The 26,006-nt window shown below is 41.2% G+C and overlaps 1 protein-coding gene across 1 annotated transcript in view; it reads left to right on the forward strand.

The window, feature by feature from the left end:
* The window catches only part of LOC149233827 (B3 domain-containing protein Os11g0197600-like), a 296,448-nt gene that overhangs the window by 188,522 nt on the left and 81,920 nt on the right, over positions 1-26,006 (forward strand). Inside the window, exons 2-4 of the mRNA XM_089376823.1 lie at positions 11,127-11,613; positions 11,751-11,825; positions 11,943-12,163. Coding sequence (XP_089232949.1) covers positions 11,127-11,613; positions 11,751-11,825; positions 11,943-12,163 — 783 coding nt within the window. The remainder of the gene's footprint in view (positions 1-11,126; positions 11,614-11,750; positions 11,826-11,942; positions 12,164-26,006) is intronic.

Genomic DNA, 26,006 nt, shown 5'->3' on the forward strand with positions numbered 1-26,006 from the left:
TTTCGGATAATAAAGAAAGACTTTGGGGTTAATTTTCGTCAGTGTTACTCTTCATGGAAATACTGTAAGATGTGTCGTTTTTCATGCATAATTTTTTTTAGCCATTGATGATAGCTTCTGAAGAGTGATTTGAGTATAGGTATCTTGCTCAATCGCTGGGGTTTGAATAATAATCTAAATTCTGAATGTAATAGCAGGTATCTCTATTTGTCCGAGTTTTATTATTGTTTTCTCGCTCTATTTTGATGGTTGAATTGAGTTTTGTGATGCAAGAGCATCTAACCCCCCCTTAATTAATGGAGGATCCCAAGGAGGAACAAAGAGGAGACGTGGACCATCAAGCAAAATAGGGGACAATTCTATTCAAAATAGCGTAAATGATGGAATGGATAAAAGTCTCGAGGAGACTTATTAAATGTAATACTACCACATATTATTCTGTAGTGAGATTTAGGGCTTCAGTTGAGTGATTCAAGGAAAGGATTGATCAGATCCCTTCAGTGATCCGATCCAATGTATTCTTATAAATAGTGAACCTACACATTCAATTAAAATATAGAGGGACAGATAGAATGTGTGTAAGCCAAGAGTAGTCAAGATGTAGTTGGGAAGGAACTCGTTCTAAGGCTGAAATGCCTTAGATCTTGTAATCACATTGTGTATAATATAAAAGTGTGAGTTCTGTGGATTTGCGCATGTCTGTGTAGTATGTCTCTTTTCAATTCTGTTTCGTATATATGTGTCGAGGGCTTAAATTCCAATTGTGAGTGGTTTTGATCGACCACTGATCACGGTAGGATCGATGGCAATCCACTGATTAATGGATTGTTGTTATATATGAATGTTCGTGCATAAACAGAGAAATGGCAGAGGAATTGGATTTAACCACAGATTCCATCAAAACGGCGAGATCAAGCCAAGGAAGAACAGCGAAAAGATGAAGTATCGACAAACTAGGGCCGTTGGATCTTATAGATCAACGGCCAGGATTTTATTGCATCGGCGGAATCTTTTTGAGTGTTATCGGACTCCGACACAAGAGAAGAGCGATTGCGATAATGCGATGCATCATAGACCATCGGATCGAGAGGCCAGATCGACGGTCCAGATGCGATCGGCAATCACATATCGGAGAGGCCAAAGGACTTGGATAGGGGAATAGCGAAGGGCCAATACGCTGATAGCGATAAGGCACTAATCGACGATCGGAGGTGTCGGTAATCGGCAATTGGGAAAAGTGGAAGACGGACCCGACGAAGATATAGTGCGGGCTTAATGTTTTTGAAATTCGGGCCAAGAGTTCAAGCGGAGTTTTCCTTCGTTTCCCGTGTATTGCGATACTTGTAGAGTTCTCGGCAAAGCGATAAGAAACGGACCCGACGAGATTTATAAACGCGGGTCTATAAGATTTGAAATCCGGTTATGTGTGCCGGAGCGGGTTTTTCCCCGTTATTCCTTTGTAATTTGATTAATGTATGGCCTCGGGGTTTTAAGGCTTAAAAGCATATTTTAAAGCTCCCGATAGTGTAAAACAACTCCGATAGTTGAATGGTCCATGACTTTAAAGGCTTAAGGCCTAAAGGAATGCTTCTGATAGGCTTAGTGGGCCATAACCCACAGGCCTTAGAATCGATTTTTTTTAAGGTAAAGGGATTTTGGTTGCCCTCAATATCTCTTACCATCAAGTGGTATCAGAGCAGAAGAAGATTCTACGTGCAAAGGAAGGTTAAAGGATTTCTTGTGAGAAGGAAGAAGGAGTGCAGGTAGAGGAGAAGGAGGTACAATTATGTTAAAGCTGGAGAGTTATGATCTTATTGTCGTGCAAAAAGCAGACAACGGAAGGTGAGAAGATTTGCAGCAACCTAGAGCATGGAGTGCTCAAGTGGTTCCAAAGAAGAGAGAACCAGAAGGATGCCAAAAGACTAAGCTCAAGGGAAATCTTGGTGAGGTATCGTGTAGCAGAGGAAGACTGTTACTGCAGAAGTTGGTTGCAGCTCACAAAAGATCATAAAGGCAGTTCCACTAAAGAAGTGAAGTGGGTAGAATTGCCAAGGATAAGGAGAAGCATATGACCAGGGGGTCATAAATTTTTGTGCCTTGGGAATCTGATGCAGGAGCATCTAACCCCCCCTTAATTAATGGAGGAATCCAAAGCGGAACAAAGAGGAGACATGGACCATCGAGCAAAACAAGGGACAATTCAGTTCAAAACAGCGTAAACAATGGAATGGATAAAAGTCTCGAGGAGACTTATTAAATGTAATACTGCCACATATGTATTTTGTAGCAAGCTTTAGGGCTTCAGTTGAGTGATTCAAGGAAAGGATTGATCGGATCCCTTCAGTGATCCGATCCAATGTATTCTTATAAATAGTGAACCTGCACGTTCAATTAAAATATGGAGGGACAGATAGAATGTGTGTAAGCCAAGAGTAGTCAAGATGTAGTTGGGAAGGAACTCGTTCTAAGGCTGAAATGCCTTAGATCTTGTAATCACGTTGTGTATAACATAAAAGTGTGAGTTCTGTGGATTTGCACGTGTCTGTGTAGTATGTCTCTTTTCAATTCTGTTTCGTATATATATGTCCAGGGCTTAAATCCCAATTGTGAGTGTTTTTGATCGACCATCGATCACGGTAGGATCGATGGTGATCCACTGATTATTGGATTGTTTTTATATATGCATGTTTGTGCATAAATAGAGAAATGGCAGAGGAACTGGATTTAACTACAGATTCCATCAAAACGGCGAGATCAAGCCAAGGAAGAACAACGAAAATTGTTTGGGATAACTTGTTTTTACTTATTTTACGGTTAATTGAATAGAAAGGCACTGGTCTATAATAATTTCTATCTTGGGGTCGTGTCTTGGTTACATTTACGTTTAAACTATTCATGTGATTTAATCAAGACTCATTTACATTCATGAAGTTGTCCATATTTAAGTATCCTAGAGCCTGTGTTCCATAGGCTTTTCTCATTCATTCACCTTAGGGACTACCCCCCTTGACTTCTCTAGGAGAGAGTCTAAATCGAGTAAGGATTAGAGTGACAGCCCTTACTTCGAGCATTGTTGCGGTGCCTAGACACTTTGTGCGACAACAGGACCTTAAGTCTAAACCTAGGAAATTAAAAATATTAATGGGTATTAATCTAATTGTGGGTGTGACTTCTAGAAGAAGACGAGGATCAAGCTAAAATGATCTTAGCCATTGATTTGCTTTTAACCTAGGCTATTGAATGTCAACGAGAAGATTATTTAAGGGGGCTTGAAGGTCATTTGGAAAACACACCAAGAGATCAAGAGATTGACTTTCTGAAGTGAGAAGTTCTCAGCAGGAAATTATGATTGAGTAGATTTCTTGTAGTGATGGGCAGTGAGTATCCAGAAGAAGGAAGATTTCTTGGGCCGGAGAGTACGAGGCAGAGAGAAGGCAGGACGACATCTAGAGAGAGGCAAACGTTCGCTGACGTAGAGGTGATGTAGTGGCAGGGCAAGCCTTAGAGGTAAATCGAATTCTTGCTGAGGAAATTGAGTTTCAAATTTCAATAGCGGGAGCCGGGGTGTGAGACTGGGAGGCAGAGATTCGAATTTTCCAGCCAGCAGAGGGTCCAGAGAAGGAGCAGCGGGATAATCAGCAAGGGTGACGCAGGAACTGCGTAGGTGTGATGAAGTTCTGGGCAGAGGGTACGCAAAGGCTCCAGTTTAGCGTGATCAGACCCTGATTCTCCCAGTGACAGTGTGAGAGCACTTCGTCATTTTTTTTGTTCAGTTTCTCTCTGTATCGGATTGCTAGTTGAGCATCCAAGAATTGTACTCAAATTTACTATTGCATAATAATAAAACCATTAGATCTCTGCACTAGTTTTCCCGCATTTGGTTTTTCCGGGGACATTTGTCCAAAAATAATGGTGTCATTTGTGTTGTATTTTCCTTCTTGCTCAATCTCTTGTTTCTGCATAATATTTAATTAAGTGAACGCTGCAGTGTATGTATTTCGACATTTGTTGTCGGAAACTACAAGAAATTTGTTTGAAGGAATTTAACAAATAGGAGAAATATCATCAGTTGTTGCAATAGGAAATATAGTTTAGGAATATTCACATGGTATCAAAGCTGCAGGTGAAGAAAGAAGAGAAGAGCCAGTAGATCCAACACTGAGCAGAGAGGGAAAACGAAAAGCTGCAGGAGGCAGCAGTTCGAAACCCCAAAGGGTTTGCGCAGTTCTTAGCCGAAGGGATGAAATTTCGAGATAGTCTCTCTCCAAGAGAGTCGACAGAGTGAAGGGCTTCTAGATCGAATTTTTGTCGGGGCAGAGGGAGCAGCGTTGAAACCTCTGCGTGAGGTGTGCTGGTGGGACACAGATTTTTCTACAGGTAGTTTGTTGGGCAGAAAATCGTCAAAAGAAATAGAAGAATCATGGCTGAGGGAATTTCTTCCTCAGAGGATTCCTAGCCAAGGAATTCAAATTCTCTAGATTTGAGCAGCAGCAAGGGGTAGCGTTTTTACTAGCTCCAGAGGGAGTGCATAGGCTAGCCTAACAGCAGCGCAGAGGAGAGAGGAGGTCATTCAAATTTCTATTTTTTGGTATAAATGGCAACCAGTGGCTTAAGGAATCAGGACAGGTTGGACGCAACATCCAACTATGTCATCTGGAAGGCTAGAATTCCATTCTTCTAGATGAGCATGCCCTCAAGACATATGTCGACAGCGTGGTGGCTGTACCTACAGATGCAGATCCGTTGAAGAAGTACTTATCAAAAATGGCAAAGGCCAAGAGGATGATCCTTGATGGAGTAAAGGATCACGTAGTGTGTCATGTCACTAGTAGAGGGACTGCTAAGGAGATGTGGGATGCCTTGGCAACGCTATATCAAGGATCTTCCGAGCAGCGAAAGATGTACTTGGAGTAGAAGCTGAGATCTGCTTAGATGCAGAAGGGGGAGCGTGTGGATCCATTCCTCACGAAGCTTAAGGAGACCCGTGATGAATTGTTTGTAGCGGGGCATACACCTCAAGATTCAGAGTTGATTAGACTAGCCCTCAATTCGGTCTCAAATGAGTGGCAAGTCTTTGTCCAGAGTATCTTGGGCAGAGAAACATTGCCAAATTGGGATGAGATGTGGGCATCTCTAAAACAAGAAGATCTGAGGAGAGACTTAGTCGAGGTCAAACTTCATGAACGCAACAACAGTGGGTCGAAGCCCAATGAGGAGGAGGATAATGTAACCCTTGCATCGAAGGGATAGCAGGAGCAGTGGAGACATAAGAAAGATGTCTCAAAGATCAAGTGTTTCATGTGTGGTGAGATTGCTCACTACGCTACCCAGTGTCCTCTTAAGAAGAAGGACAAGGATGAGAAACACGATCCGAAGGTTGCGCCCACGAAGATTAAAGAGGAGTTCGCAATGACAGTCGAGATATCTCCAGGAGGGAGGTAGGTTGATTTGGAGTTGTAGTTCGAAAGAGCTACAGATGGGCAGGATCCTTGAGGAGTCCACCTCTTGGATCAATACCTTGCTACCGGAGCCCAATTTTGTGGTAGTAGGATGGAATACTGTCGAATGGTGCCGAGGAGTGTTGGAGAGACAATTGCATTGGATAGGAGTGCCAGAGTCTGAGCAGCACAGAGCAGAGTTGACAGCACTGTAGATGGCATAGAGCAAAGGTCAGCAACAGTGCAGTAGATTCAGAGGGTCAGTGCAGAGACTAGCAATAGTCAGTCTCCAGCATTCACGTGGTATCATACTGAACATAGTTAGTTCAATAATTTTGGATGTTTTTCTATTGCTGATGGAGTAGCAACAACAATTCATAGTGCAGTGGCAGTGCTAGCAGCAGCACAGATGCATCACTTGAAAGGGAGTTGTAGTACGAATGTAGTGTTGGAAGTGGCAGTGTCAACATCAGTACATTTATAGCAGCAGCGCAGTAGTTGGTGGACAACATGTCTGACATCAACAGTGCAGAGGAAGATGCTTCAGAGTCAGAGCAGTATGCAACAACATATATTGCTAGAGCACATTCCTCGCTAAGAGGGGGTGTTTATTTGGGGTAGCATCGGGTGTGCTCTAGGCCTCAAATTTTGCAGGGATGCTTGGGCACATGTATTCCAAAGAACCCAGAAAGAGTTTTGGGAAATTCCACCCAGAGACAATTTTATTAAAATAATTAATATTTTTTAATGGGACCCTAAGGCTAAACTTAGGAAATTAAAAATATTAATGGGTATTAATCTAATTGTGGGTGTAACTTCTAGAATAAGACGAGGAAATATTTTTAATGGGACCCTAAGGCTAAACTTAGGAAATTAAAAATATTAATGGGTATTAATCTAATTGTGGGTGTACTTGGAGCAGAAGCTGAGACTTGCTTAGATGCAGAAGGGGGAGCGTGTGGATCCATTCCTCACGAAGCTTAAGGAGACCCGTGATGAATTGTTTGTAGCGGGGCACACACCTCAAGATTCAAAGTTGATTAGACTAGCCCTCAATTCGGTCTCAAATGAGTGGCAAGTCTTTGTCCAGAGTATCCTGGGCAGAGAAACATTGCCAAATTGGGATGAGATGTGGGCATCTCTAAAACAAGAAGAGCTGAGGAGAGACTTAGTCAAGGTCAAACTTCATGAATGCAACAACAGTGGGTCAAAGCCCAATGAGGAGGATAATGTAGCCCTTGCATCGAAGGGATAGCAGGAGCAGTGGAGACATAAGAAAGACATCTCAAAGATCAAGTGTTTCATGTGTGGTGAGATTGCTCACTACGCTACCCAGTGTCCTCTCAAGAAGAAGGACAAGGATGAGAAACACGATCCGAAGGTTGCGCCCACGAAGATTAAAGAGGAGGAGTTCGCAATGACAGTCGAGATATCTCCAGGAGGGAGGTAGGTTGATTTGGAGTTGTAGTTCGAAAGAGATACAGATGGGCAGGATCCTTGAGGAGTCCACCTCTTGGATCAATACCTTGCTACCGGAGCCCAATTTTGTGGTAGTAGGATGGACTACTGTTGAATGGTGCTAAGGAGTGTTGGAGAGACAATTGCATTGGATAAGAGTGCCAGAGTCTGAGCAGCACAGAGCAGAGTTGACAGCACTGTAGATGGCATAGAGCAAAGGTCAGCAACAGCGCAGTAGATTCAGAGGGTCAGTGCAGAGACTAGCAATAGTCAGTCTCCAGCATTCATGTGGTATCATACTGAACACAGTTAGTTCAATGATTTTGGATGTTTTTCTGTTGCTGATGGAGTAGCAACCACAATTCATAGTGCAGTGGCAGTGCTAGCAGCAGCACAGATGCAACACTTGAAAGGGAGTTGTAGTACGAATGCAGTGTTGGAAGTGGCAGTGTCAACATCAGTACATTTATAGCAGCAACGCAGTAGTTGGTGGACAACATGTCTGACATCAACAGTGCAGAGGAAGATGCTTCAGAGTCAGAGCAGTATGCAACAACATATATTGCTAGAGCACATTCCTCGCTAAGAGGGAGTGTTTATTTGGGGTAGCATTGGGTGTGCTCTAGGCCTCAAATTTTGCAGGGAGGCTTGGGCACATGTATTCCAAAGAACCCAGAAAGAGTTTTGGGAAATTCCACCCAGAGACAATTTTATTAAAATAATTAATATTTTTTAATGGGACCCTTTACGCAGGCTCGACTGTTAAGGAGAGGACCTTTAGGTACTTGACCCCAAGGACCTTTAGGTGCTCGACTGTTAAGGAGAGAGCACCAATTGTAGTGTGGTGGGTTGTAAGGCAAGCAAGGGAGAAAGCACCAGTTGGTTGATATGCAATGAGAGGATCATAGTGCTGCTAATGCTGATGGTGCAACATGATAAGTCGCTTAGCTTATTGTCTCGTATAATTAAGTATATAACGCAAGCTTAGAGATATATTATCAGCTACCGGAACATTCAAATGATCCTACCTGGGTGGGATGGACTGCCCCTACATCAAGTGGTTGTGTCACAACCTTTTGAGAATCTGTGGAGGCCATCCGAGGATAGCTCATCCAGCCGTCCAGAAGTAGGCCTGAACTGAACACCTTCGGTTAACCCCACTACCTAACTTTCAATTGATGTTCACTTGCTGCATTAGGCCGTGGGAAGTACGTCGGCTTACACATGCATGAGTCCGGATATTTGATCCATGCCGCTTGCCGAAGCTGGTCGAAAACCTCCGCCAAGCTAAAATGGCCAATCTCGTAGGGTTTTAACGCTCGACCAGGCCCCCACCCAATAAGTAAATTAAGGCCCAATATGCCAACTAAGCTACCCTCGGATATCCCTAAATTTGAGGGTCGTGCTGGATACAAATTTGCTTTTCTTTCTCTGCCGGTTCTTCTTCCTTTGGAAGATAATTCGGTTCCTCTTCCTCATCCTCACCTGCTTCTTATTTTTCGCCCTCATAACCAAGGCTAAACTTAGGAAATTAAAAATATTAATGGGTATTAATCTAATTGTGGGTGTAACTTCTAGAATAAGACAAGGATCAAGCTAAAATGATCTTAGCCATTGATTAGCTTTTAATATGGGCCGTTGAATGTCAACGAGAAGATTATTTAAGGGAGCTTGAAAGTTGAGGGTCATTTGGAAAACACATTGAGAGATCAAGAGATCGAATTTCTAAAGAGAGAAGTTCTCAGGCGGAAATTCTGATTGAGTAGATTTCTCACAGTGAGGGGTAGTGAGTATCCGGAAGAAGGAAGATTTCCTCGGTCAGAGAGAATGAGGCAAAGGGAGGGTAGAACGATGTCTAGAGAGAGGTAGACGCTCGCCCACATAGAGCTGACGCAATGGCAGCGTAGGCCTTAGAGGGAAATCAAATTCCGACCGAGGAAATCGAGTTTCAGTAGCCGAGAGCCGGGGTGTGAGACCGGGAGGCAGAGATTCGGATTTTCCAGCCAGCGGAGGGTCCAGAGAAGTAACAACGTGATACCCAATAGGGGTGACGCAGGAACTGTAGAGGAGTTACGCAGTTCTGCACAGAGGGTATGCAGAGGCTCCAGTTCAGCGTGATCAGACTTAGATTATCCTAGTGACAAGGTGAGAGAACTTCATCATTCGTTTTGTCTAGTTTCTCTCTGTATCGGATTGCTAGTTGAGCATCCAAGAATTGTACTCAGATTTACTACTGCATAATAATAAAACCGTCAGATATGCTGCACCGGTTTTCCCACATTCGGTTTTTCCAGGGACATTTGTCCAAAAATAACGGTGTCATTTGTGTTGTATTTTCCTTATTGCTCAGTGTCTTGTTTCAGCATAATATTTAATTACGTGAAGACTGCAGTGTATGTATTTCGATATTTGTTGTAGGAAACTGCAAGTAATTTGTTTGAAGGAATTTAACAAATAGGAGAAATATCATCAGATACTGTAGTAGGAATTCCGGTTTAGGAATTTTCACACGGGGCATCATTCGAAGCCTGACCCTAGGTGTGGGCAAGGGGAAGGGGCGAGCTAATCCTATGTGGACCCAGTGGGGGAATGTGGACCCGGGTTTGAGAAATGATGAATGGGGTAATAATGAGTGGAAAGAGGGTAATATAAGCAGATAAGGGAGTGGGACCACACAACCAAAATCGGGGTTTCCCATGAAATACCATCCCTAAAGCCAAATGGTCAATAAAAGAGATCCCACGGGATTAAAATGCAAGGTTAATATCCAAAAGAGGTCTAGGGGACAAGGGCACAGACCTAACCCATTTTTTTTGTCGAATCCCCCCATTAATCCATGCCCAAAAATGTCCATGAAAAGAAAACTACAATACTCAACTACCAAATGACAAGGCATACCTTTAGGTTCAAGAAGCCCACCTTCAAACATACGATTGTGGCAGATGGGCGAGGGACCACATGGCTGGATCATGTGGCGGAGAAATGGCACAATGAGCTAGCTAGTAGCTGCAAGAGGCTGTTGGCTGCCGACTGAGGTCCATCTTGGAGAAAAAAATTCTCCTAGGGATATCACCCACAAAATGGAGGGTAACAAGCCTCATGCAAAATAAGGGGTAATAGGGATCATGTGCAGACATAGCAATTAACTCTTCTTCAAGGGAGAGTACATTTATGTGTAGTTTTGTTTGGTGATTCTAGGTCTTTAGTTCACTCTTCTTTTAGTGGCTTTTGGCACCATATGAGGATCTTTGCATTGTTTGCCCTTTAGAAAATTAATTGCCAGTGCGTTTTTGGGAATGAGGTTAGCCTTTTTTCATATGTGGAGGGGAGTTATGCATGCAACTTTTTGCTCAAGCTTTTTTGCTTATTAAAGATGCCAAGTTGTTAGAGCGTGATGCATATTCAGACTTATTTCTGCTTTTAAGTTGCGGTTGAGGAAGAGGATATAAGTGCCATTGTATATATCTTTCCGCCTTCGTTTTTACTTTGTTGATGTAAATATATTTAGGTGAATAGAAGTATTATTTCAAAAAAACCGAGAAGAAATGTGGATATGTTTCAGTTATATAATAAGAACAACGTTTTTAGAGCCATGCCATTTTAAACTCAGCGCAGCTGATTATGGAGACGTACAATAAATGTCGATATGTTTCAGACTTTCAGTTATATAATAAGAACAACATTTTTAGAGCCATGCCATTTTAAACTCAGCACAGCTGATTATGGAGACATACAATAACACTGGATCGCATATCATTCATTATCAGTAAGTGTTTCTACTAAAAATATGTGTTTTTTATATTTGTTTTTATTCTCTGTGAGTTATTAATGAGCAATTTTGTTGTGACCAAATTGCTTGTATGTTTAGATCTACTTGTTTCCCAATTTGTATTTTGAACATCTTAGTGCCCAGCTGAAAGTTACTCATATATTAGAATTTGCCACTTCTCACTATTAACTTTCTTTATAACGGTCCTTGGTGAAACTTTTCATATTTTCTGAGCATACTACAGACTGCAGTCACACAGAACATTTAATTTACAGCATGGTGTTGTGCGATCATTAAATCCTTTGAAACCAGGGTTTCTCTCATAATTTACGTTTATATCATGATTCATGGCTTCTTCTCTGGCTCTTTGGTTTTGGGTGTAAGTATGTTAAGATGGCATGTTACATCAGATTGAAGGGTCCTACATTTGCAATTATCATGATTCCCTTGCTCCCTTGCAGAAAATTCCTCCCAAGTTTGTGGATCAAATCAAAGATCAGATGGGTCCAGATATTATCCTTGAAGGGCCTAGTGGCCAGTTTTGGCATGCTAAATTGTGTTGCATGAGCACGGGAATGACTATTGAACATGGCTGGAAAAATTTTGTCTCTGATCATGCCATAGGACTTGGTGACTTTTTGGTTTTCAAGCATTCTGGCAAATCACACTTTAATGTCCAGATATTTGGAAGAAGTGGTTGTGAAAATCAAAGTTCTTTCACTGTTAGAAGCATGGAAGTGGGAACAGAAAAATTGAATCATGAACACCACGGCGACAAAATAAAAAATACAAAAAACCGTAGTTTTATTGTTACTGCGCTGTCTGTGGGCACTGAAAATAAGATTAAAGATACTACAGAAAGACCGAATACACACACAACAGATTCTGCCAAGGAGTGCACAGGAATAGATCACAAGATGTACGCATGCTCTGCTGCACCAATGAGATGTAGGTGATGTGATTTATATGAAGATAATCAATAGTAAAGATATAAGTACGTAGGGCTAAGCAAATACAAAAAATTGGGGGAATTGTAATTGATATTCTTTTTAATACAATGAAACTGACAAATTTTCATACTGCAGATGAAAGGCTTCAGAATTTACAAACTACTTATCTTGAGCTAACAAGGCCAGAATCAATCGCCGCCCCTTCAGAATGTAGGAAAACTTCAAAATCCATGGTGGAATTTTTTTGGCATGAATATATTACTTTTTCTTTCTTTTCACTGTAGGCATGGATTTGTGATGGTTTTGGACTGAACTGTATTGATACAGGTAAACCTGCTAAAGGTATGGAGAGATTGACACGTGAATGGTCATCGAACGATAAAATAGAGATGCAGGAGTCGCAGATAAAGAAAAGTAAAATATATGTTCCAAAACATGTTAATGTTTTTAAGCACCGAAAAGCAATCAGTGAAGCTATGTCATGTAAGACAAAGAATATGGCATTCTTGACCATTATGAGCAGAAGTCATGTTCGAACTTTTCAGCTTGTAAAAACTCTCTCTCCCTCTCTCTCCCTCTCATCTACTCAAATAGGCACATGATAGTTTGACTTAATACAGTGATGCTTGAAAGTTAATATATATAGGAATGATTTGCTCAAAACTCTCTCTCTCTCTCTCTCTCTCCCTCTCATCTACTCAAATAGGAACATGATAGTTTGACTTAATACAGTGATGCTTGAAAGTTAATATATATAGGAATGATTTGCTCAAGGTAGTCAACAAATGCCTGTTAATGTGTGAGCAGAATATCATGCCTAGCTCTGGCAGGGAAAAAACTAACGACAATTAATAATGCTGTAAGGTTAAAAATACCAGCTAAAGGGCACCTGGAGTTTACAGTTTGTTATGATTCTCTATGGATATTAACTTGAGGCTTTCTAGCCTTTCAATGTGACATTGCTTCTTTTTGACAGGATCTTTATTTAAATGGTTAACACAAACTTCCTCTTTAGTACATGGATCCTTGACAAGCATAACTCAAAGAGTACAGATTATATTATTCCAGCATGCTTAGACTATGAAGGCTACTTATTTATGAATCTCTACGCATTTCCATAGATAGAATAATGTTGAATTTCTGATTAACACCCCAACGTTTTATATGTTTTAAGTTTCTTTGAGAGTGTTTTAGTAGACATAGGCTGAAGTTCATGGTTATTGTTACCCACTCACATGTACTCACATGTAGGGGTGACTAGATGTTAATTTTAGATAACAATGGTATGTTCTATGTTTTGCACAATTACTTCAATGACCTTTAGCAGCCCAATGACAATTTCCAATTTAGTTTTCCAATAGCAATCACATTAATCATAAATCATTGACAGTGACTGTAGATAGAACATGAACAATGAAAATGCAGAAGACAAGCCAAGACAAGAGAACACCAGATTTGGTGGATGCTATGGGAAAACCCCAAGATGGGGAAAATCCTTTGATCAATTCTTCTTATTATTATATCAAATGTTCAGCAAAGAGAGAGAGTACAAAAGTCAAAATTGACTTGCCAAATGAAAGTCAAAACATCCTTGTCAAATCTGCAGTCATCAGCAGTCAAATTCTGCACTAACCAAAAAGTCAACAGTGGTCAACATAGCACCAAATAGTTCTCTTTGGAGCTCGGTCAAACCCAATCAAACTAGGCCTTCTTTACTCGTCAAATTCAGCCCAAAACAGTCAATGAAACAACAGCCAAACTTGGTCAAAGTCTGTGATCAGGTGATCCAGGTGGCTCCAGACACAGGCAGAAGTCCCAGAGGAATCAGGAAGGGTAAAAAATCAAAGTGTTTGGATTATGCTCGAAACAGGGTCATGTTAAAGATTTCGTCGTCGTGATCGCGGTGGTGCGAACAGTTCGTCAAACCGAGCTCATATGCGAAAGAAAGAGCTCTTCAAAGTTTGACATGACAGGGGAGAAGAGGGGCCCACAGTGTGCCACATGGCATCCCAATAAGCACGTGGGACCCACATGGCAGCCCATCAAGCATTGACACTTGGCGTTCTTTCATTAACTCCTTATTCCTGCAAAAAGACAAAAGAAATATTTTAAATACCAAATAAAACAAAAAATCATTAAAAAAATACAATATATATTAGAATATGGTTATTATTATAACGATATAAAAAAAACCTATAAAATATTAAAATGGTTAGCAAATCATATACCAATAACCATATATGGTTATATTACCCAAATTTCAAACCAACGTGAAATATTTTCAAAAAGTGAAAATGTGTTTGAACAAATATATGGTATAAAACAAAACCAACGGTACTCCATGTGATACGGCCCAACAACCACCCATTAATACCATGATCCAACGTACCTCCCCAAATGAATTGATGCGCCATTCAATGCATATACCAATGGCCCATTCAAACAAAACAGTGCTCCGCCATTTCATAACAACCACCCATTAATACCATGATCCAACGTACCTCCCCAAATGAATTGATGCGCCATTCAATGCATATACCAATGGCCCATTCAAACAAAACAGTGCTCCGCCATTTCATAACAAACTCCGCGCCATTTTGGTGATAGGGTATAACCATGCGCCCAATTTAAATTAAAAAAAACTATAATATGTTAAAAAAGGGAGGGGTGGGGTTTGACCACCCGACCCCTCAATGAATTGCCTAAACTTACCATTACGCTAAAACTACTTCTTGGATTAATCCGCCCGGGAAATATTATATAAACCCAGTGTTTGCAGTGCAACCGAAGGCAGAAGGAGGAACCAGGAGCAGGCACGGAAAACGAGGCAAAATATTTTTTTATTAATTTTTAGTGCAGGTGGAACCATGACTGAGCGAAATTTCCAAGAGGGTGAAATTTTCGTATTGTCCAAATTGGACAAATTTTATGTCGATCTCACACCTCTGGCGACATGAACCCGATGGCAGAGTTAGTTTCCTGATTTGAGTAGCAGATTTGCAGAGGACCTGGAGGAGGGAATCTTTGAGGAATCTAGGGGGAATCTAAAAGATTCCTTGAGCCCTAGATTCTCACTTTCTCAGAATTCAGAAATTTGACAGTCGATTTTGCACTCTTCGACGCCACAAATTTGATGGTGCGTTCATATTTTTCATTTGCTCATTTCATTTTCCAGCCACTTTTCTAAGTGGAATGCAGGTGTTAGCATTCATGTGTGAGCAACCATTTTCATGCGATTCGATGTGGTGAGATCGATGGTCCAAGTAGCTTCAGCAGTTTGACATCCACTTCTTCAGATGGCCCCTAGCTATGAGGTATATGCAATGTATTCATGTACTTATTTTTCCATGCATTTTGCTGCACAAATCCCTATTTGATGTTTAATGTGGGATCTTGTTTCTTACTCGTTTTCATGATTCCTGCTTGATGAGATGCGAAATCACTTGTGTGATGTACTTGTTGTCATGATTCGTCATGTTGTGTTTTGAGATCCCTTTGTTGTATGTTGATGGGATACTCATGTTGTCATCATGCATGTTTGCATTGAGATCCCTTTTATGCCATGTTGGTGGGATGCTCATCATGCATGAATGTGTCATACTGATAGGAGTCCTTTTGACTGAGAGTCCCTGTAGAGGAACATCTCTTGGAGCCACTCTTGTGTGAGGGCATTTTCCTTGTATGATAACGACACCACTTATGTACATCATCACTATTGACAATACTTAATGCAGCGGCCTACACCATCTTGACATCGGGGCCCAAAGACATAGTCCCTCCTAGACAAACTTCGTTATCAATGGCTTATGTTTTCAAGTGTTGATGATTGTCATGTTCCTCTTCTTTACAGCATGCACACGGATTCATTTATGTTCTTTTAAAATTGCAATTTAACACATCACAAAAGTAAAAGGTCTTGGAAGGGTCCTTTGTCACACCCGGACTTAGATCAAGTGGTATCAGAGCGATCTTTGCGTTGATGTGAATTGTAGCATGAACAATGGAATGTGCAGTGGCAGAGGATGAAAAAGTGATGTACGAGACCATGCTCAAAATTTCCAAAAAAGTTGAAATAATGTATGAAACTCTACAGAAAGAGACAGAGGAAAATGAGCGATTGCAACTTCAGTTGCAAGCCACGGAAGAGGCCCTGGAAGAACTGAAGCACAACAAGCAAAACCTTCAAACAGAGAATGCTAAATTGAAGATGCGTCTACATGAAGAGAAAGAGGAGAAACATAGTTTTCTACGACAGTTGCAAGCTAAGGACGAGGCCTTGGAAAAGCTGCAGCGTGACCCATGTGAGGTAAAATGTAATTCTCCGAATTCATGTATGTGTCCTAATGATGATTTCGCAGTTTTTGAAACTCACACCACAGAAATTGGCTCCAAAATGTTGAAGGGAAAGGCTTGGGCATTAATGGCCAAGGCATTGTCAACGCCATCAAAGTAGAAGAATTACCCCGTCAGACAGGACTTGGGTATGTCAGAAGGGAAGTTGGGGAATGCGCTGAGACAGCTAGCGAATCACCAAGAACAGATGATGAGAAGCCATCATCAGTTCTTTCCAAATCGACAGAGGAGGTAAAAGATGTTGATTTCCTTTCGGTTTCGTCTTCACATAGTGTGATTTTTGTTGGAGATGCGGAGATCCCAATTACAGGGTCAAACATGAGGCTCCTTACCAGGATGAGGCACAAGGAGGAAGAAAAACTTGGTGGTAATAACCAAGGCATAACTCAACCATTGGAGGTTGTGTAGAAACCTCCATTTGCAGGCTTGAGATACACTGAGAGAGAATGCTCGAAGGTGTCATATTCTCCCGAGACATTGTCGAAATCGTCGAGGAAAGAGAATGATGGGAACACATCCCCATCATCCCATGGCAGTGCCCATGGCAGGGAAAGAGCTGAGGCAAGCTCTCATCGCCATACTTACACCAGAGACAGCAAGGAAAGGTATAACCATTCTCGACATTCGAATGTTCATTTCAATTATGATCATGTTGTTAATTATGAATGCAAAACATGGCATCGAAAAACATATGACCATTCTCGACATTTGAATGTTCATTTCAATTATGATCATGTTGTTAATGATGAATGCAAAACATGGCATCGAAAAACATGTACCTTTTGTGGATTACATAACCATACATTTTCTAAGTGTTGGAAAAGAATGGTAGCACACAAAAGGATGAGGCGTGAAAGACCCTCTCAACAGCAGGTAAAGAAACATGGTAAGTGGTAAGTAGATCTGGAGGAAGAAGATGTATTGGTGGACAAAGGTGGCCTTCAAAAAACCACTTGTTGGAGGCTCCATCCAGAACAACGCCTTAAAGACAAAGTGTTGATGCATGAACCAAATGAAGCAGTTGTTCGACAAGCAAAGCCACCACAAGGAGGCGACCCATTCACAGCGATAAGTGAAAAATGGTTTCTAGATATGTTAGCATTTCATGGTCGTACTTTTGTAAATCATTTGTTGCATTTTAAAATGTAAAAGTGATGATGTGTTTTCCATCACTTGTTCAACAACAATGATGTCTGGTCTTATTTTGAGTTGCATGATAAACTGTGAAAGTGATGTCGTGTTTCCATCACTTGTCAAAACAAATAGTGTTTGGCCTTATCTTTGTAAATCATGTGTTGCAGTGATGATGTGTTTTCCATCACTTGTTGAAGCAACAATGATATGTTGGCCTTGTTTTCGTAGCTAGGGTATTGCGTCCATCTTGTTGTAAACTTGACCACCGAGTATGTGTTATAAAATCGTGGCAAGTGTGGGACGCTTGGGTCATTAGTTGGTCATGAAAGTCAAGCATGTAATTTGCAAAACAATGTACTACAGGTTGCAGAGGTTGCAGGTGTCGGCTCATCGCTTAAGGCTCCGAAGAACAAAGGTGAAGGAGATGGAAGTGAGACCTTTTCAGGACGCTTGTGATGTAGACAAGGTACAAAGAAGTTGCAGATTATTTTTCATGCTTTTGGAGGACCAAAAGCTCCTCAGTGGGGAGGATTGATCCAGGTGGCTCCAGACATAGGCAGAATTCCTAGAGGACTCAGGAAGGGTAAAAAATCAAAGTGTTTGGATTATGCTCGAAATAGGTTCATGTTAAAGATCTCATCGTCGTGATCGCGGTGGTGTGAACTGTTAGGATATTCCGACACATAGGATATAGTTAAGATCAACTTGGTCTAGTTTAGAGTTAGGTATAGAGTTAGGTAAAGTGTCTTTCTTTACCGTTGTACATATTGTAACTTACAATCCGACGGTCACGATATGTAGTGATCCGACGGTTCACTCTCACCTCGGTATTATCGACACTTGATCCGTGGCTTGACACCCGATTGGTCCATGAGTTCTATTTAAAGCGCATGGAGGGTCATTGTTCGGGTAATCCGTGCATGAGAGAAGCTTATGTAAATTTTCATTCTTTGATTAATAAATTGTCTGTACCCACGTTGGGACAGGCCGTGGACTGTTTCCCTCCTTGCACTCTGAGGGTTTTAACCACGTCAAAAATACTGGTGTATTGATTTGAGATCTGGTTGTGAGCGGTGTCCTTTTGGTATTCTTTCTGAGGAACTTACCCTGTAAATTCCTACATGGTATCAGAGCTATTTGAGGGCCGCGTCCGTTGGTGATCCAAATCTGAAGCCGGTAGAACTGCATGCGGCTGTCGTTTCCTAGATCTGCTGTTTCTGACTGCTTTCGGGCCGAGAGGACTGCTCTGTTGCGTTCGGAGCATCTGTTTCAGTGAGGAACCCCTTTCGTTTCACGCGAAAAGGTTTCCGGTAGCCCTAGCTGCGTCATTTTTCAGATCGGGAGGTATACAGTGTTTTTTTGCAGTTTACTGTCATTTTCTCTCTGCTTATTTCGGTTTCGGTTTATTTAGCCTTTTTTTTCCCGGATCTATACCTTTCATTTCTGCGTATGCTCTTTGCCCTGCGACTCTGTGCGATCTGGGCAAATCAGAAACAGAAAGAAAGGATTTTTCTCATGCGTATGCTCTTTTCCCTGCACCTTAGTGTGATCTTGGAAAATCAGAAACATTGAGAAAAATATTTAGTTTTTCGGTTAAAAGCTAACTTTGAGATTTTTTTTTAAAATTCTAGTTTTTTGGCTAAAGCTAACTTTGAGCCGTAAGGTTCGTTTTTCTTTGCATATTCGTGTTGGGTTTTGTGTTTTGTGTTTTGTAGGGGAAAAGAGCCTTCTCAAGGCAAGCACGCAAATCGAGGCCCCCCCCCCCCCCCCTCTCTCTCTCTCTCTCTCTCTCTCAAATATTTTGTATAGATCAATTGGTTCAAAGACTTTTTAAGAGAGTAGAGGTCTTGGGTTCAAGTCTCCATTTTGTGGGGGCGGATTTTTTCATTCCCGCACATTCGCGCACTTTGCCGGCAACGTCAACAATTTTTTTTCAAAAAGCCATAACTTCTTCATCCGGAAGCCTTTTTCAGAGCCGTTTTTTTTAAAACCGCCTATTTTTTCGAGATCTATCCATTGGACCACTTACTTTCAGCATCTTCAGCTTCAGTTTTTTTTCAAAAAATGGAAAGTCCATGCCAAGTCATTCTTGACAGCACTAACTACTTCCAATGGGTAGCCTACATGGGAGATTTACTTAGAAGTAAAGGTCTCTTCAGAATAGCCACAGACCAAGAGAAGAAACCCAAAGATGAAGACAAGGCCGAAAAATGGGAAAATAGAGAAGATCAAGCACGTGGTTTGATAGGAATGTCTGTTTCTCCTGATCTTAGATTCCACATTGCAGAAATTGAAACTCCTCATGAAGCATTAGAAAAACTTGCTAAAGTTTTTGGGATTAAAAATGAAATTAGAGCCCATCAACTTGAGAATGAGTTGCTTACTTTGGATCCTAATAATTTTTCTTGCATTGAAGATTTCTTGTCCAAATTCAAGACCCTTAGATATCTCTTGGAAGGTGTTAAAGTTAAGAAAGAAGATGGTAACCTTATTTATTCCATCCTTACTAAGTTGGGACCAGCCTACTCTGTATTTGTTTCCACTTTCCATTCTACAAGGGAAGCTTTCATTTGTCAAGGCAAAGACTACAAACCCCCTTCCTTTGACTCCTTTTGTGATTCCTTAATAAGAGAACAAGAAAAACTCTTACACCTTGGTCTTCTTAATCTTGGAAACTCTTCCTCGAAAGCGTTAGCCGCCCAGCAGCAACCAAATTCAAAGAATCCTAAGAAGTCTTATCCTCAAAGGAATGGTCCTAAACCAACTCAGCCTCAAGATGAAAGATCATTTCAGCAAAATGACAAGACCAATAAAAACAAATGGAAGAGGACTGACAGACATTGTAACTTTTGTAATCGAGATGGCCACTTAGAATCTAAATGCTTTAAGAAGATGGAAGCCTTGGAAGCCGCAATGAAGAAACATAACATCCATGTGGAGCCTACTTCAACTTCAACTTCCGGAATGGCACTTTCTGCATGTCGTTGTCAATCATCTCAGTCTGGTTATGCTTTAAATGTATCTTCTTCTTCTTCTCATTCTCATGAGTGGCTCATTGATTCTGGAGCCTCTTATCACATGGCCAAAAACCAAGCCATGTTTTCTTCTTTAAAAGATTGTAACACCAAAAATATATATGTTGGTGATGATAGATCTCTTAGTGTTGTAGGGACTGGAACTGTTCATCTAGACAATGGTCAGTTTAATGATGTATTATGTGTTCCAACCTTATCCTCCAACCTTCTATCTGTCTATCAGATAACTCATTCAGGTGAAGGCAAAATTGTTGAATTTTCACCTCATGATGTTGTAATCAAGGATCTAAAAGATCCTAAACAGATTCTAGCTACTGGTCTTGCTGATGATTCCACAAGGTTGTATAAGTTTCACAACTTTGGGTCATCAAATCTTCCCTCAGCATTTGTTGCTCATAATGATGAAGTGAGCAAACTTTGGCATGAGCGATTTGGTCACTTAAACTATCGCTCCCTTCAGCATCTATGTAAAGAAAATATGGTGACAGGTCTTCCTATGATATCTTGCAGAGATGGTGTTTGTTCCGGATGTGTACTCGGAAAACATCATCGGGACAGTTTTGACAAACGTGCCTCTTGGCACGCCTCAGCCCCTTTACAGCTTGTGCACAGTGATTTATGTGGTCCTCTTCCTGTTGCTTCATTCTCTGGTTGCAAGTACTTCTTAACCTTCATTGATGATTTCTCCAGACGCACTTGGGTATACTTCTTAAAACTCAAGAGCGAAGTATTTAACACTTTTTTGGCCTTCAAAGCCTTTGTTGAAAAACAATCTGGACATCAAATTCTTAAGCTACGAACTGATAATGGTGGAGAATATGTTAAAAACACATTCATCAACTTTTGCACTGAAAATGGAATTCAAATGCAACATACTGTTCCATACACTCCACAACAAAATGGTGTAGCTGAAAGGAAAAATCGCACCTTAAAGGAAATGGCTAATTGTATGCTGCAATCTAAAGGACTCAGTCTTAGTTTTTGGGCCGAAGCAATTAATTGTGCAAATTATATAATCAATCGCACTCCTACTAAGGTTCTAGAGAATATCACTCCAGAAGAAGCTTGGAGTTCCATTAAACCAGATGTAAGTCACTTTCGTGTGTTTGGAAGTGAAGCATGGGCCCATATTCCAGATGAAAAGCATAAAGCTTTAGAACCTAAGAGTGAGAAATGCACTTTTGTTGGATATTCTGAAGATGTAAAAGGTTACAGACTTATTCCATTTAAGTCCAAAAATGTTATCATTAGAAGAGATGTAAAATTTGATGAAAATAAATCGGCCTGCGAGCCTAGTCCGGCGGATGTGCCACCTCTTCCTATCTCTTCTACTTTTGAAAACATTTCTTCTTCAGATGATGAAAGTGAGGATGACAATCCTCCCCCACCTTCTCAGGATCCTCAACTTCCAAGATGGGTCCGTGCTACTCGAGATGCAGCAGGTGATCTTGCCGGTGATCCTACAGATCAGCGACGTACACGTTCTCAGTTTGAAAGAGCCTCTTCTTTACTGGCTCAAGCTCCAGTAAATCATGATCCTGACACTTTTGCAGAAGCTTCAGGCCATCCACATTGGGAAGCAGCTATGAATGAAGAATATCAGTCATTGATGACAAATGATACATGGGATCTTGTTCCTCTACCAACGGGACGAAAACTTGTAAGATGTAAATGGGTTTACAGAACCAAGTATGGACCAGATGGCAAAATTGATAAACATAAAGCTCGTCTTGTTGCTAAGGGCTTTTCACAGGTTGAAGGAATTGACTACACTGAAACCTTCGCCCCTGTTGCCAAAATGAACTCTATCCGCCTTGTTCTTTCCCTTGCTGCCTCTTTAAAATGGGAAGTCCATCAAATGGATGTTAAATCTGCCTTCTTGCATGGGGACTTGCAGGAAGAAATCTATATGGAACAACCCATTGGCTTCATACAAACAGACTCAAGCCTTGTGTGTCGACTTAAGAAATCCCTTTATGGTCTCAAGCAGGCTCCTCGGGCTTGGTATGCCAAAATGGATAGCTTTCTTTTAGAATCTGGCTTTTCTAGGTGTCATTCTGACAATACTGTCTACACCAAGAAAGTGGGTGACTCTCTTATCATCCTTGTTCTTTATGTTGATGATCTTATCCTTACTGGTAGTGATCCCAACCTTATAAACCATGTGAAGTCTATCCTTAAAAAGAAATTTGAAATGACAGACTTAGGACACTTACACTATTTTCTCGGTCTTCAAGTCTTGCAATCCAAGGAGGGTATTTCCCTTTCCCAGTCCAAGTATGCTTGTGATATTCTTCGTCATTTTCACATGGAAGACTGTAAGCCAGCCCCTTCTCCCTTTCAGTCTGGAGTCAAACTTTCAGTCTCTTGTTCTTCTCCTGAAGTTGATGCTACCTTATACCGTCAACTTGTAGGAAAACTCTTGTACTTAACCCATACTCGTCCTGATCTTTCCTTTGCTGTTGGCCTTGTTGCTCGTTTTATGCAAAACCCCCGTGAAAGTCACTGGAAAGCAGCCAAAAGAATACTTCGTTATGTTCGAGGTACAGTACAGTTTGGGATTCATTACAGTGCCAAAGCAGCTCCTCTGTTAGTTGGTTTCACTGATTCTGATTGGGCTGGTGACCCTGATGATCGGAAGTCTACTGCCGGTTATGTCTTCACTCTTGGTTCAGGACCTATTACATGGGCTTGTAAGAAACAGGCTGCCATTTCTCTTTCGTCAGCAGAAGCAGAGTATCGTGGTGCCGTGGAAGCTAGTAAGGAAGCCTTGTGGCTTCGTCAGATCCTATCAGAGTTTGGCTTTGAGCAGCAGCATCCAACCTCCCTTTGGTGTGATAATCAAAGTGCCATTCAGCTATGCAAAGATCCAGTCCAGCATCAGCGCAGCAAACACATCGAACTACACATGCACTTCATCAGAAAACTCATTCATGACCATGCTCTTGAAGTACAATATTGTCCAACAGATGATCAGATTGCAGACATCTTCACAAAGGCTCTCACAGAGGCAAAGTTCACTAAACTTCGATATATGCTTAGAGTTCAGGAAGTTGTCACTAAGGGGGGATAGGCTCTAGTGCCTCCTTCCTTCTCCTATTGTGTCATATTTGTAAATCCTTCAATCCTATCCCAAGTTGTTCTTAAGGGGGGATGTTAGGATATTCCGACACATAGGATATAGTTAAGATCAACTTGGTCTAGTTTAGAGTTAGGTATAGAGTTAGGTAAAGTGTCTTTCTTTACCGTTGTACATATTGTAACTTACAATCCGACGGTCACGATATGTAGTGATCCGACGGTTCACTCTCACCTCGGTATTATCGACACTTGATCCGTGGCTTGACACCCGATTGGTCCATGAGTTCTATTTAAAGCGCATGGAGGGTCATTGTTCGGGTAATCCGTGCATGAGAGAAGCTTATGTAAATTTTCATTCTTTGATTAATAAATTGTCTGTACCCACGTTGGGACAGGCCGTGGACTGTTTCCCTCCTTGCACTCTGAGGGTTTTAACCACGTCAAAAATACTGGTGTATTGATTTGAGATCTGGTTGTGAGCGGTGTCCTTTTGGTATTCTTTCTGAGGAACTTACCCTGTAAATTCCTACATGAACGGTTTGTCAAACCAAGCTCGTATGCGAAAGATAGAGCTCTTCAAAGTTTGCATGACAGGGGAAAAGAGGGGCCCACAATGTGCCACATGGCAGACCATCAAGCATTGACACTTGGCGTTCTTTCATTAACTCCTTATTCCTGCAAAATGACAAAAGAAATATTTTAAATACCAAATAAAACAAAAAAATCATTAAAAAAAATACAATATATATTAGAATATGGTTATTATTATAACCACATAACAAAAATCCTATAAAATATTAAAATGGTTAGCAAATCATATACCAATAACCATATATGGTTATATTACACAAATTTCAAACCAACGTGAAATATTTTCAAAAAGTGAAAATGTGTTTGAACAAATATATGGTATAAAACAAAACCAACAGTACTCCATGTGATACGGCCCAACAACCACCCATTAATACCATGATCCAACATACCTCCCCAAATGAATTGATGCGCCATTCAATGCATATACCAACGGCCCATTCAAACAAAACAGTGCTTCGCCATTTCATAACAAACTCCGCGCCATTTTGGTGATAGGGTATTACCATGCGCCCAGTTTAAATAAAAAAAACTATAATATGTTAAAAAAGGGGAGGGGCGGGGTTTGACCACCCAACCCTTCCTCAACGAATTGCCTAAACGTACCATTATGCTAAAACTACTTCTTAGATTAATTTGCTCGGGAAATATTTATATAAACCCAGTATTTTCAGTGCACTTGAAGGAAGAAGGAGGAACCAGGAGCGGGCATAGAAAATGAGGCAGAATATTTTTTTATTAATTTTTAATGCAGGTGGAACCATGACTGAGCAAAATTTCCGGGAGGGTGAAATTTTCTCATTGTCCAAATTGAACAAATTTTATGTCGATCTTACACCTCTCGGCGGCATGAACCTGATGGTGCAGTCAGTTTCCTGATCTGAGCAACAAATTTGCAGAGGACCCGGAGGAGGGAATCTTTGAGGAATCTAGGGGGAATTTAAAATATTCCTTGAGCCCTAGATTCTCACTTTCTCATAATTCAGAAATTTGACATTCTATTTTACACTATTCGACGCCACAAATCTGATGGTGCGTTCAGATTTTTCATTTGCTCATTTCATTTTCCAGCCACTTTTCTAAGTGGAATGTAGGTGTCAACATTCATGTGCGAGCAACGATTTTCATGCGATTCGATGCCATGAGATCGATGGTCCGAGTAGCTTCAGTAGTTTGACATCCGCTTCTTCAGATGGCCCCTGGCTGTGAGGTATATGCACTGTATTCATGTACTTCTTTTGCCATACATTTTGCTGCACAGATCCCTGTTTGATGTTCGATGTGGGATCTTGTTTCTTACTCGTTTTCATGATTCCTACTTGATGAGATGTGGAATCACTTGTGTGATGTACTTGTTGTCATGATTCGTCATGTTGTGTTTTGAGATCCCTTTGTTGTATGTTGATGGGATACTCATGTTGTCGTCATGCATGTTTGCATTGAGATCCCTTTTATGCCATGTTGGCGGGATGCTCATCACGCATGAGTGTGTCATACTGATAGGAGTCCTTTTGACTAAGAGTCCTTGTAGCAAAACATATCTTGGAGCCACTCCTGCGTGAGGGCATTTTCCTTGTATGATAACGACACCGCTTATGTACATTATCACTATTGACAACACTTAATGCAACAGCCTACACCATCTTGAAACCGAGGCCCAAAGACGTAGTCCCTCCTGGACGAACTCTGTTATCAACGACTTATGTTTTCATGTGTTGATGATTGTCATGTTCCTCTTCTTTACAGCATGCACACGGGTTCATTTATGTTCTTTTAAAATTGAAATTTAACACATCACGAAAGTAAAAGGTTTTGGAAGGGTCCTTTGTCACACCCGGACCTGGATCATCAGGCCTGTGGTCAACCCTATTGGAGCAGCCTTTGAGTCAAAAGCTTCTCCCTTGCCTTTCTTCCTAGGGCACTGAGAGGCATAATGTCCCAACTCCCCACAGTTGAAGCACTTGACCTTGGAGATGTCTTTCTTCTTCCTCTTCTGTACTCCATGTTGTCCCGCTGATGCGAGAGCTGCATCCTCCTCCTCCTCCTTGATTCGAACTCCCTTACCGCTACTCCCTGCCTTGGTCAATCTCCTGAGCTCTTCCCGTCGAAGAGCTGCCCGCATCTCCTTCCATCTTGGAAGAGTCACTCTGCCCAAAATGCTTTGGACAAACATCTCCCACTTCTGTGAGACTGCATT

Source organism: Pinus tabuliformis, chromosome J (assembly GCF_031772625.1).
Source record: "Pinus tabuliformis cultivar Carrire ecotype Pingquan chromosome J, CPIR1, whole genome shotgun sequence".
Taxonomy (NCBI): Eukaryota; Viridiplantae; Streptophyta; class Pinopsida; order Pinales; family Pinaceae; genus Pinus; species Pinus tabuliformis.